This window comes from Pristiophorus japonicus, chromosome 5 (genome assembly GCF_044704955.1).
Source record: "Pristiophorus japonicus isolate sPriJap1 chromosome 5, sPriJap1.hap1, whole genome shotgun sequence".
NCBI lineage: Eukaryota > Metazoa > Chordata > Chondrichthyes > Pristiophoridae > Pristiophorus > Pristiophorus japonicus.
The window spans coordinates 291,046,666-291,057,480 of NC_091981.1; the positions used below are offsets into that span (position 1 = coordinate 291,046,666).

Here is a 10,815-nt window from a genome sequence, read left to right on the forward strand (position 1 = left end):
CAAAGCTAGTATATCCTTCCTTAAGTAAGGTGACCAAAACTGTACGCAGTACTCCAGGTGCGGCCTCACCAAGACCCTGTACAGTTGCAGCAGGACCTCCCTGCTTTTGTACTCCATCCCTCTCGCAATGAAGGCCAACATTCCATTCGCCTTCCTGATTACCTGCTGCACCTGCAAACTAGAGACAAAACTAGGTTGTAATGGAGTAACAATTTGGAAGCTGGATGTGAAGGGGAATGGCCCCAGCAGCTCTCAAGCTTATTGTTGTGTCCTGATTTCGACCACAACTATTTGTATTTATATAGCGTCTTTAACATAGTAAAACGTTCCAAAGCGCATCACAGGAGCATTATCAAACAAAATTTGACACCAAGCCATGTAGGACAGATGAGAGGTAGATTTTATGGAGGAAATCGAGGTAGAAAATTTAGGGGGGAATTCCAGAGCTTAGGGCCTTGGCAGCTGAAGGTACGACTGCCAATGGTGGAGCGATTAAAATCGGGGATGCTCTAGGCCGGAATTGGAGGAGCGCAGATAGCTTGTAACACAAAAAATAGGAGCTGGAGTAGGCCATTTGGCCCTCAGAGCCTGCTCTGCCATTCATTAGATCATGGCTGATCTTGTACCTCAACTCCACCCACTATCCCCTTGTTCCCTTAATAACCAAAAATCTATCGATCTCTGTCTTAAATATATTCGGGATGACTGAGCATCCACAGTCCTCTGGGGTAGAGAATGCCAAAGATTCACAATCCTTTGAGTGAAGAAATGTCTCCTCATCTCAGTCCTAAATGGCTAAACCCTTATTCTGAGACTTCTCTCGAAGGGTTGTAGGCAATGTTCCCTGTAAGTTGAGTTTGTTCTGCGCAGCCTGTTTTTAATTTAAATTTCTGCTTATGCACGGTATTTACAATGCAAAAGCCAATGCAGGACCGTCCAGATTTCTGCGTGCACCTTAGTGGGATCATTTGGTTGTAGGGTTGGAGTAGATTACAAAGATGGGGAGAGGTGAGGCCGTGGAGGGATTTGAAAACGAGGATGAAAATTTTAAAATTTCCTGGAATCGTGTATTGTTCTAGGCCATTTGCTTTATACTGTAAATGTCTAAAGTGGTAGAAGATACGAGTCCTGATGATTTTCTCCCACTGACAGTGTGGGGCCATAGCAGATGATGAGATGATGGAGATCCCTGATCCGTCTGAGGAAACGACCCCCGAGGAGGCTCTGCCCCTCGAAGAATTCGACGGGAGTTCTCTGAGGATCTGCCACAGGCACGAGAGGGCGATGCCTATTCAGACAACCGTAGAAATGTTGGATATCCGAGAGGAAGGTAAGCGGCTGTGCTTATTGTCCCCAGTGCTAACTTTCCTGGGTAGGATAACTACGCGTAAAAATATTCAATTGTTTTTTATTTATTATGAAAAGAATCTGAACGTAACAAAAAAGAGCTGATTGTGAACAGTATTTTTCATTTGTGATCCAATCTTTAATGCCTGTGCTCTTGTGGTTCTGACCAGGTAACCAGGGGAAAGTGGTGTTAGATGGGATGTTGGTTCTGCATGGCTGGTTCAAACATTTCTGCCCTCTTCTTTTTACTTGCAGGAATTGAGACTTTGCTGTGTTACCTGGAGCTCCACCCCCAGTGCTGGGTGGAGTTAATGCACCCAACCTTTTCAACCTGTCGCCTCGAGTGTTACAGCGGACCCATGCAGCTAAGAATCACGGCTAGAAGGTAAACGTTGTGCCTCCTGTAGTTAGGCCACTGTGGTTGAAGGTGTAGCCCTTAGCAGAAAGACTTTCACTGCAAAGTTGAGTGTCATCCGTTGAAAAAGGAACAAGTGCGAGTACCTCACAATAAAAGGTGAATTATGACAGGAAACACATAATCCAGGCACATGTTGGCGCATTTAGGAGTCGCGCAGATGGTGGGTTGTGATGAGCATGACTGGTTACAATTCGATCACCACAAATTCAGTGCCATATTAAGGCTGGAAATTGTTACCTTGTGAGGTAGCAAAGTATGAAGCAACTTACCACGTCGTGAGTGGGGCAGTGCAGGGGAAGTTTTACTTTTCTCTAGTCCATACCCAACTTGTGGTGGTGTTGGTGGGGAACAAAATATCTTTCTGACTTCAATTCATAACTGTTCCAACAACAACTGGCATTTATATAGAGCCTTTCATAGAAAATTACGACACAGAAGGAGGCCATTCAGCCCATCGTGTCTGTGCCGGTCAAAAAAGAGTCACCCAGCCTAATTCCACCTTCCAGCACTAGGTCTGTAGCTCTGTAGGTTACGGCTCTTTAAGTGCACGTCCAAATTCCTTTTAAATGTGATGAGGGTTTCTGCCTCTACCACCCTTTCAGACATCCACCACCCTCTGGGTGAAATCCTTCTACCAACTACTTTAAATCTATGCTTCTTGGTTATTGATCCCTATGCTAAGGGAAATAGGTCCTTCCTATCCACTCTATCTAGGCACCTCATAATTTTATACACTTCAATTAAATCTCCCCTCAGCCTCCTCTGTTCTAAGGAAAATAACCCAGCCTATCCAATCTTTCCTCGTAGCTAAACTTTTCCAGTCCTGGCAACATGTCCTCTGCACGCTTTCTAGTGCAATCATATCCTTCCTGTAATGCGGTGACCAGAACTACATGCAGTACTAAAGCTGTGGCCTAACTAGTGTGGTATACAATTCTAGCATAACTTCCCTGCTCTTGTATTCTATGCCTCGGCTAATAAAGGAAAGCATTTTGTTTGCCTTTTTAACTACCCAATCAACCTTTCCTGCTACCTGTAAGGATCTGTGGACAAGCATTCCAAAGTCCCTCTGTTCCTCCACATCTCTCCGTATCCTCCCATTTATTGTGTATTCCCTTGCCTTGTTGCCCCTCCCCAAATGCATAACCTCACACTTTTCAGGATTGAATTCCATTTGCCACTTTTCTGCCCAATTGACCAGTTCATCGATATCTTCCTGCAATCTAAAGTCCTCCTCGCTGTCAACCAATGATCAATTTTTATATCTTCTTCAAATTTCTTTATCATGCCCCCTACATTTAAGTTTAAATCATTAATATATACTACAAAAAGTAAGGGACCAAGTACTGAGCCCTGTGGAACCCCACTGGAAACAGCCTTCCAATCACAAAAACTCTCCTCAACCATGACCCTTTGTTTCCTGCCACTGAGCCAATTTTGGATTCAATTTGTCACTCTTCCTTGGATGCCATGGGCTTTTACTTTTTTGATCAGCCTGCCATGTGGAACCTTGGCAAAAGCCTAGTTAAAATCCATGCAGACTATATCAAACGCACTGCCCTCATCGACCCTCCTTGTTACCTCAAAGAATGCAGTCAAGTTAGTCAGACACGACCTTCCCTTAGCAAATTCATGCCAATTGTCCTTGATTGATCTGTGTCTTTCTAAATGAAGGTTTATACTGTCCCTCAGAATTGATTCCAGTAACTTGCCCACCACCGAGGTTAAACTCACTGGCCTGTAATTGCTCGAATTATCCCTGCCTCCCTCTTTAAACAATGGAGCATTAGTAGTTCTTTAATCCTCTGGCACAACTCCTGTTGCCAAGGAGGATTGGAAAATGATGGTCAGAACCTCCGCAATTTCCTCCCTTGCTTATTTTAATAGCCTCAGATATATTTAATCTGGTCCTGGTGATTTTCTACTTTCTAGGATGCTAAACGCCTTAATACTTCCTCGTCCAATATTTCACTATATTCCTCCTGAACTTCAACGTCGGCATCTTTAAGTAGTAAAACTTCCTACGGTGTCCAAAGTTTACTTCTCTGCTTTCTTCCTGCACCTAGTCCTTTGTGGCCTATTGCAGCTCCTCCCCATTCCATCAGCTGACACCTCATCTCAGCAAAGAGTGATTCTATGCCATTCTCAGACTCGCTTCCTTCAGTTGAATTTGGAGTAACAATTTTTGTGATGATAGGCCTCAAGTTTCCAGGGTCCCCACTCCACAGTCGTAAGTGTGACTCCTGACTATCTGAAGCAAATGACTGACCCCCATCTCAAATCCCAGAGGGTGGGGTCATTTGAGTATGAAGGGTTGGTGACCCATGCCTGCAGCAGCACCTTCCCTGAAGAAATCTGGAGAATCGTAATTTGTCCTGCAACTCCGACTGGGGGAGCCAATGGCCATTTACAGGCCAGTGGGGACATTTTCAAAATAATGTTGTTACATCCCAAAGACACAACCTATGGCCACAATTGGGTATTCAGTCTCCCAGGGATCAATTACTGCTCTTCCCTCAACCTTTTGGGACCTGCTTTTAGATGCCTTCTAAAAGAGGAAGAGGAACAGGAACACCTGAGACACTCCATCTAGACAAAAGAAGAACAGGCAGAATTCTTGTTTGCCCTCTGCCAATCACAATCAGAGCTTAAATGGCACGGAAGCTAGGCAAATCCAGGTCCCACCGCAAATCCCTACCACCTCCTCCCGCCGCCCCAAACCCCTTGGGATGATCCACCCTTTCAATCCCCAGGAATTTCAGCCACAAGTCTTTTTAGTAATTTGTCAAGTAACTTTGATATTCTAGGAGGCTGAAAGTGCTTAATCTCCATCTTTACTTTGTTTGAAGATGTCCTCCTGTGGCCGTGGCCCTCGCCAAAGAGCGCTTATCTGGTGTGGATCACACCCATTCCAGTTCAGTAGAGTTTGATGTGGTGGAACTTGCAGATTCAATGGGATGGGATCTGCTCCCAGTCAGACGAGAACTAAGGCAACTACAGTGGACAATGACTCAGTCCAAGCAAGGTGAGCGGCAAGGGAAGTTAAGCTTGGTTCAGCTGAGAATCTCATGTAGGGAATCTGGGATAATCCTGAGACTTCTACCCTCTATGTCTTGTACTCAGTCTAGAATATAACTCCTCAAAATCTCTCTGCCAACTTCCATTCTGAATTTTCCTACGTCATTGGTTCCTACATGAATCACTTTTGTCTGTTTTCCCTCCTTTTGACGTTTTTTCCATCAGCTCCCTTAAGTCCCAAGAGCTGAGAGGCACCATACATACCACTTGGGACTCCCAATCATGGCTGCAAAAGCTGTCTATTAGAATGTGAATATTAGAATTCCCCACTACCATCACTCTCCTGCTCCCATGGCTAGTATCTCGTCTTTTGCTGCGAGATTAAATATTTGCTTCGTAGTGTCATCACCATTTATCTCATTGTTTGGGTTGCTCTTTCTCAAATATGTCTTCTGGAAACCGTTCCTCTCCAGGTATGTTTCCGAATGTAACCAACCGGTTCGCTACTTGAGCAATGCAACTTTCTGACACTTCGTGAAATGTACTTTGGATAATTTACAGATCCAAGGGAGTTATCCCCGGAGAGCTGGCCAATATTTATCCCTTAATCAACATAACAAAAAACGATTATCTGGTCATTATCACATTGCTGTTTGTGGGAGTTTGCTGTGCATAAATTGGCTGCCACGTTTCCAACATTACAACAGTGACTGCACTCCAAAAGAACTTAATTGGCTGTAAGACACTTTGAAACGTCCGGTGATCATAAATGCAAGTCTTTCTTGTATATACCACTGTGAATGCGTCACACTTCACCAGCCCAGCTCCTTATCCTGTTATTACAATGCTCCTAAATTCTATGCTACTCTAGACTTAATTAATTAGAGCACATTTTCATTTGCCTTCCTGGTCGTACAACATCAGGCCCACTCTGTCTTGGCCAAAGTCACTTGGTTACCTTCTCTCAGCAAAACTCGTTCCGTCAACCTCTTGTTCAAGAAGCTGTTTGTGACCTTATCTGACTACAAGAAACCTAACTAATGATTCACTCAGGAATTCACTCGTAACCATTCCGATTGTACATTGCAGTTAATTCATTTTTCAGCTGATCATCATTTCAAAGACTTCACACAGATGTTACTACCACAGTGCACTATAACACAACCACCAACTTCTGTTCCAGCCAAACTTCCTTTCTACCTTCCCTTGGCAAAAGCTCGCTGTGTCAGGTTCTCGCTCAGGCAACCTTGCATGGCTCCAACTTTGATTTCTAGTTGTATTCACTCAGTTATCTTGTGTTTTTACTCTGTGATTTTGTAGGATTTCAGGGTACAGGGAAGAGTGGAGTGCTGGTGGAATTCAGTAACCTGTCCTTCCACTTTCGATCGCATGGAGATCTCAGCCACCAGGAATTAGACACCGTCTGCAAATTCCTGCACCAGCGTGTATTGGCCCATGAGAAGACTGCGCTAAACCGCCTTAAAGCTTCCTTCAAGTCATTTCACAGGTGGGCATCATCCTCCTGTAAAAGGCAGGTTATGGTAGTAAAGTCGGTGAGCACCATTGTGCAGTGAGGTGGAGAGGGAGAAGGTTGCACTTTGTCATTTAGCTGAATGTCATCTTGCAGTAAAGCAAGGCAGTCCAGCAAGTTGGTGTCATTCTACTACAATGACGCAGTTGTGCAAAATGGCTGACCTGCTTTAAATGAGGTCATCAAGCCGGTGGGTGGCAATCTGCAATAACAATGAACACTGAAGCAGATGGCCATTATCCTGCACTAAGTAATTGTGTAGTTAACCTTGCTGCTCACTGACTTGCATACCAGTAATTCTATTAATTAGAGTTGGAGTGGGTCCAGGAGTTGATAAAAGTATAGCATTCTGTGAAGTGGTTCAATTAACGATTATGTCTCTCTCTCTCACTCTCTCCTGTCTTCCAGTGTGGCCTTTAAGAACTGCAGCATCTGTGCAGATGCTGTTGATGTGGAGAAGAGCTTATGCTTAAAGCAGCTGCTGAAGGACTATTTTGACCAGAAGAACAACCAGGATCAAGGCATGACTTCCCCAGAGCAAGAGGAGGATGAGCTGAACAAAGTGAAGGTTTGTGCAAACTCGAGGTCTTTCGAGAAGTTGCTTGGGAAGCAGGCAGTGGGGGTGTTATAATGAGCTGGCTGAACAGTGTATCTCTGACCGTATTAGGAGCTGAGGTCCAGTCACTTTGAAACTAAAAGGAACGTGACAATTTAAGAACCTTATGGTGAAGATGTTGACTATGAGCAACAGTTAAGATTGCAGTGAGTGTTGTATCGGGCAATTGGTTGGAGGTGAGGCAGGACTCACAGCAAACAGTGTCTATTTAAACAAAGTCCGTACAAACTACAGCAAACTGAACTCGTGACCGAAATTACAGTGATCTCGGTAAATACAGCAAGTGGAGGATAGTTACATGTGGGTAAAATAAATCTGTCACTTGCAGCAGTGCGGTCTCCAGGCGTGATTGACATGGGAATAACCCAATCATCTCCATTCTGGCCGGGACTTGTGGTGTTACTATATGCAGCCTTTAAAATACATTTTGAGGGATGGAAGGTGTTGAAAGACTTCACCCAATGTTGTCTTTGTTTCAGTTCAAGGATTGGGAGAATCACATCCGAGCCGACATCCGCCAGTTCTTGTCTATTCGTCTTGACGAAAAATTCTCCGGCAGAGCAGTCGCAAGAATATTGCATGGGATCGGTGAGGCATTGGATTTATAAAATCTTTTGGAAATTTGTTTCCATTGTTTAAGCTTTGAAGCCGAGTGAAATAGAAGTGAATTTGAAGCGTCACTTTTGTTTTTCTTGCCAATTTTCTCTTCTCCCTTTCCTTTTCTCCTTCCTGGATTATGGTTCCACATGTACCAGTTTGCCTCTGGTAACTCCTCCCGAGAGCCTATTACTCATGTGTGAGCTTTGAGAGAGCGTCACGCAGTGGGTGTGTGCGCCAAGCTCGTCCTCCCCTCACTGACAGGCACACACTCTTCCAACAGGGTTACTGGAATGTGATCAGGAGTGAGAACCCTGGCTAACTTAGTTTTCATTTGTTATCTCTGGTTGCCCCGATGGCATTAAAAGTCAATCACAAAGTGTGGGACTGGACTCGCACGTGGGCCAGACCGGGTAACGAGAAGTTGTCACTTCCCTGAAGGAAAATACTGAACCAGTTGGGTTTTTGATCGCACTCTGGCAGCTTTCATGGTCATATTTTGGTGCTAGCCCACAAATTACCAGATTTAATTCATTTGTTTTCACAACTTGTGATTGTGGGACCTCTGGGTTTCTGGTCCAGTACCATAACCATGAGGCGTAGACACCCTTTGTATCGCATCCATCTGCTCTGGCTGTAATCAATTATCTCCGTACAGACCTGGGATGGAAGTGTGCATGTGTGTCCACACCACATCCATTCCCATTATAGCCCTCTCCCCCTCACGTGCCTTTTTCTCATAGATGGAGTGCGTGTCGAATCTACAAACGAGATAGCTCCTAGGTCGTACTTTCAAATCAAATGGTTCCTTCAAAGCTGATGTTTAGTGCATTGTCGGATAGGAACTGGAAACCAAGCAGCTGTTCAATATTTTCTGTTAATAGAGTAACACTTTCCTGATCTTTTCCTCACCTAGAAAGCCCGTGTTATCCAGCTAAGGTTTACGGACGGGACCGAAGATTCTGGCGAAAGTATCTCAAATTTGACTTTAACGAAATAATACGGATTGCGACGGAGGAAATTATCGGAATGAAAAAGCGCTGAGTGAGACTTGCTTTGGCAGCAGGATTCCTGGGATAGACTCTGCATCACCTGGCACCGTTAGTGTTGTAGTTGCTTCTAAATATTCTGCGGTCTGGAATATTCTGCTCTCATGAATATCATGAGAGATTCAACACCTATTTTTGGAGGCAGCAATCTTTTAGCATTGCATAGATACAACATGGCTTTTGGTACTATGGGCTCATCTCTTCGACTGTGACCCTCGAATATGATGCTCCAGGTGCCATTCAGGGGCTGCTTGGGTGAGGGATAGTGACTCCCCTAAATTTTAGGACTGTTTCCTGTTCTCTTGCATCAGCCCAAAGAAAAGGCAAGGGAATGTCAATAGGAAGCAGGGCTATCCCAACTACCGTGTAGCAAGGGGAAGGATCCTCTTGAAATAGAACTTGCACATAAAACTTTGGTCCTGCACAGAAGTGCCTGGCTTCCCCTGGGGAAATAGTGCTCACAGTGGTACGATTAAAATCAGGAGCTCACAGGTGAATACCCGAATCATGTCACATTGGTGCAGGGTGTAGAGGGATCCTCAAGCAAGGGATTGTGACCTTTGATAAAATATTAATGAATAATAAAGCACTTGTGTTGTAACTGGTCATAGGTGAGCTACTTTGGTAACTATTTCTTGTTACTAGTCTGTGCTGTGCAGAAGCCACTAAACAAATCTAGAATAATAAAAACAAAATACAGCAAGATGATCCAACATCTGTAAAGCAGTATAGGCTAATTCACCTGGACTGGATGGACCCTTTGTCAAAAGTGCTGTCGTGAAGGGTCTACACCCAAAATATTCATCTATCTTTTCTCTTTATAATTGTTGATGGTCATGCTGTATGTTTCAAGAATTTTCTATATTATTTTGGGTTTTCAGTTTGTATATTTCCCCTTTTTATAAATCTGATAGATTGACAATTTAAAGTCTTTAAAACAGAGTTGCTACTGGGAAATTAAACTCCAGAAAGTATCTGTTTTGTACTTTTTTTTTAATAGGAATTTTTTCCAAATAAATGTTGCTATAAGATCACACTCTTTGCATTTTGTATCCTTTTATTGTTCTTGCACTACATCAGCATTGTGTATATCAAAGCAGTATTCAAAATGGGAGCGCATAGCAATGCAACACTAAACCTTTTGGCTCACTGGGAGAGCTGTTTAACCATGGGAACCATCCCATGCTGAGTAAGGGCAGTAGCGTATTACTGAACTTCGTCGGATGTGTGGGAGAAGGGGTAGGATGTGGTGTGACCTGTGCTTTGGACAGTTTGTAACATATACCACTGCTTCAGATGAGTTCAGCTAAATTGGCACAGGTTGAAAGAACTTACATTTATTTATATAGTGCCTTTCATGGCCTCAGCATATCTCAAAGCACTTTACAGCCATACAAGTACTTCTAAAGTGTAGTCACTGTTGTAATATAGGAAAACGCAGCAACCAATTTGCACACAGCAAGGTCCCACAGACAGCACTGAGATAATGACCAGGTATCTGTTTGTGATGTATGTCGAGGGAATAAAATTAGCCAGGACACTGAGGAGAACACCCCTGCTACTCTTCAAATAGTGTATTGGGATGTTTTATGCCCACCTAAGAGGGCAAACGGGGTCTCTGTTTACAACGTCTCGTCCAAAAGTGGCACCTCCGATAATGTAGCACACCCTTAGTGCACTGGGAGTGTCAGCCTAGATTATATGCTCACGTCTCTGGAATGGGACTCAAGCCCACAATTTTGAGTCAGATCAGACTGCTATCACTGATCCACAGCTGACATAAGTACTAAGAATTAGGAGCATGACGGCTCCACCATTCAGTAAGATCATGGATGATCTTAGACCTCAACTCCACTTTCCCGCCCAATCCTCATATCCCTCGAGTCCAGAATTCTACCTCAGCTTTGAATATACACAACAATTTATTTATTCCAAATATTCATAACCCTCAGTGAAGAAATTCCTTGTAATCTCAGTCTAAATTGGCTGACCTCTTATCTGGAGACTATGCCCCCTAGTTCTCGACTCTCCAGTCAGGGGACTCTAACCCCTCAATCTTATGCATTTCAATGAGATCACCTCTCATTCTTAACTCAAGTTTAGTCAGTCTATTCAATCTCTCCTCATAGGACAACCTTTATACCCATTAATCAATCAAGTGAACCTTCGTTGCACCACCTCTAAGGCAAGTATATCCTTCCTCAGTTGAGCACAGTACTCCAGATGTGGTCTTGCCACA

The 10,815-nt window shown here is 43.8% G+C and overlaps 1 protein-coding gene across 3 annotated transcripts in view; it reads left to right on the forward strand.

The window, feature by feature from the left end:
• The window catches only part of recql4 (RecQ helicase-like 4), a 93,152-nt gene extending 83,540 nt beyond the window's left edge, over positions 1–9,612 (forward strand). For all 3 annotated transcript variants that reach the window (XM_070881803.1, XM_070881806.1, XM_070881805.1), the window contains 7 exons: positions 1,153–1,330; positions 1,603–1,732; positions 4,615–4,790; positions 6,104–6,290; positions 6,723–6,882; positions 7,410–7,518; positions 8,444–9,612. In XM_070881803.1, the coding sequence (XP_070737904.1) occupies positions 1,153–1,330; positions 1,603–1,732; positions 4,615–4,790; positions 6,104–6,290; positions 6,723–6,882; positions 7,410–7,518; positions 8,444–8,571 (1,068 nt within the window). In that variant the 3' untranslated portion in view covers positions 8,572–9,612. The remainder of the gene's footprint in view (positions 1–1,152; positions 1,331–1,602; positions 1,733–4,614; positions 4,791–6,103; positions 6,291–6,722; positions 6,883–7,409; positions 7,519–8,443) is intronic.
• The last annotated feature ends 1,203 nt before the right edge of the window (positions 9,613–10,815 follow it).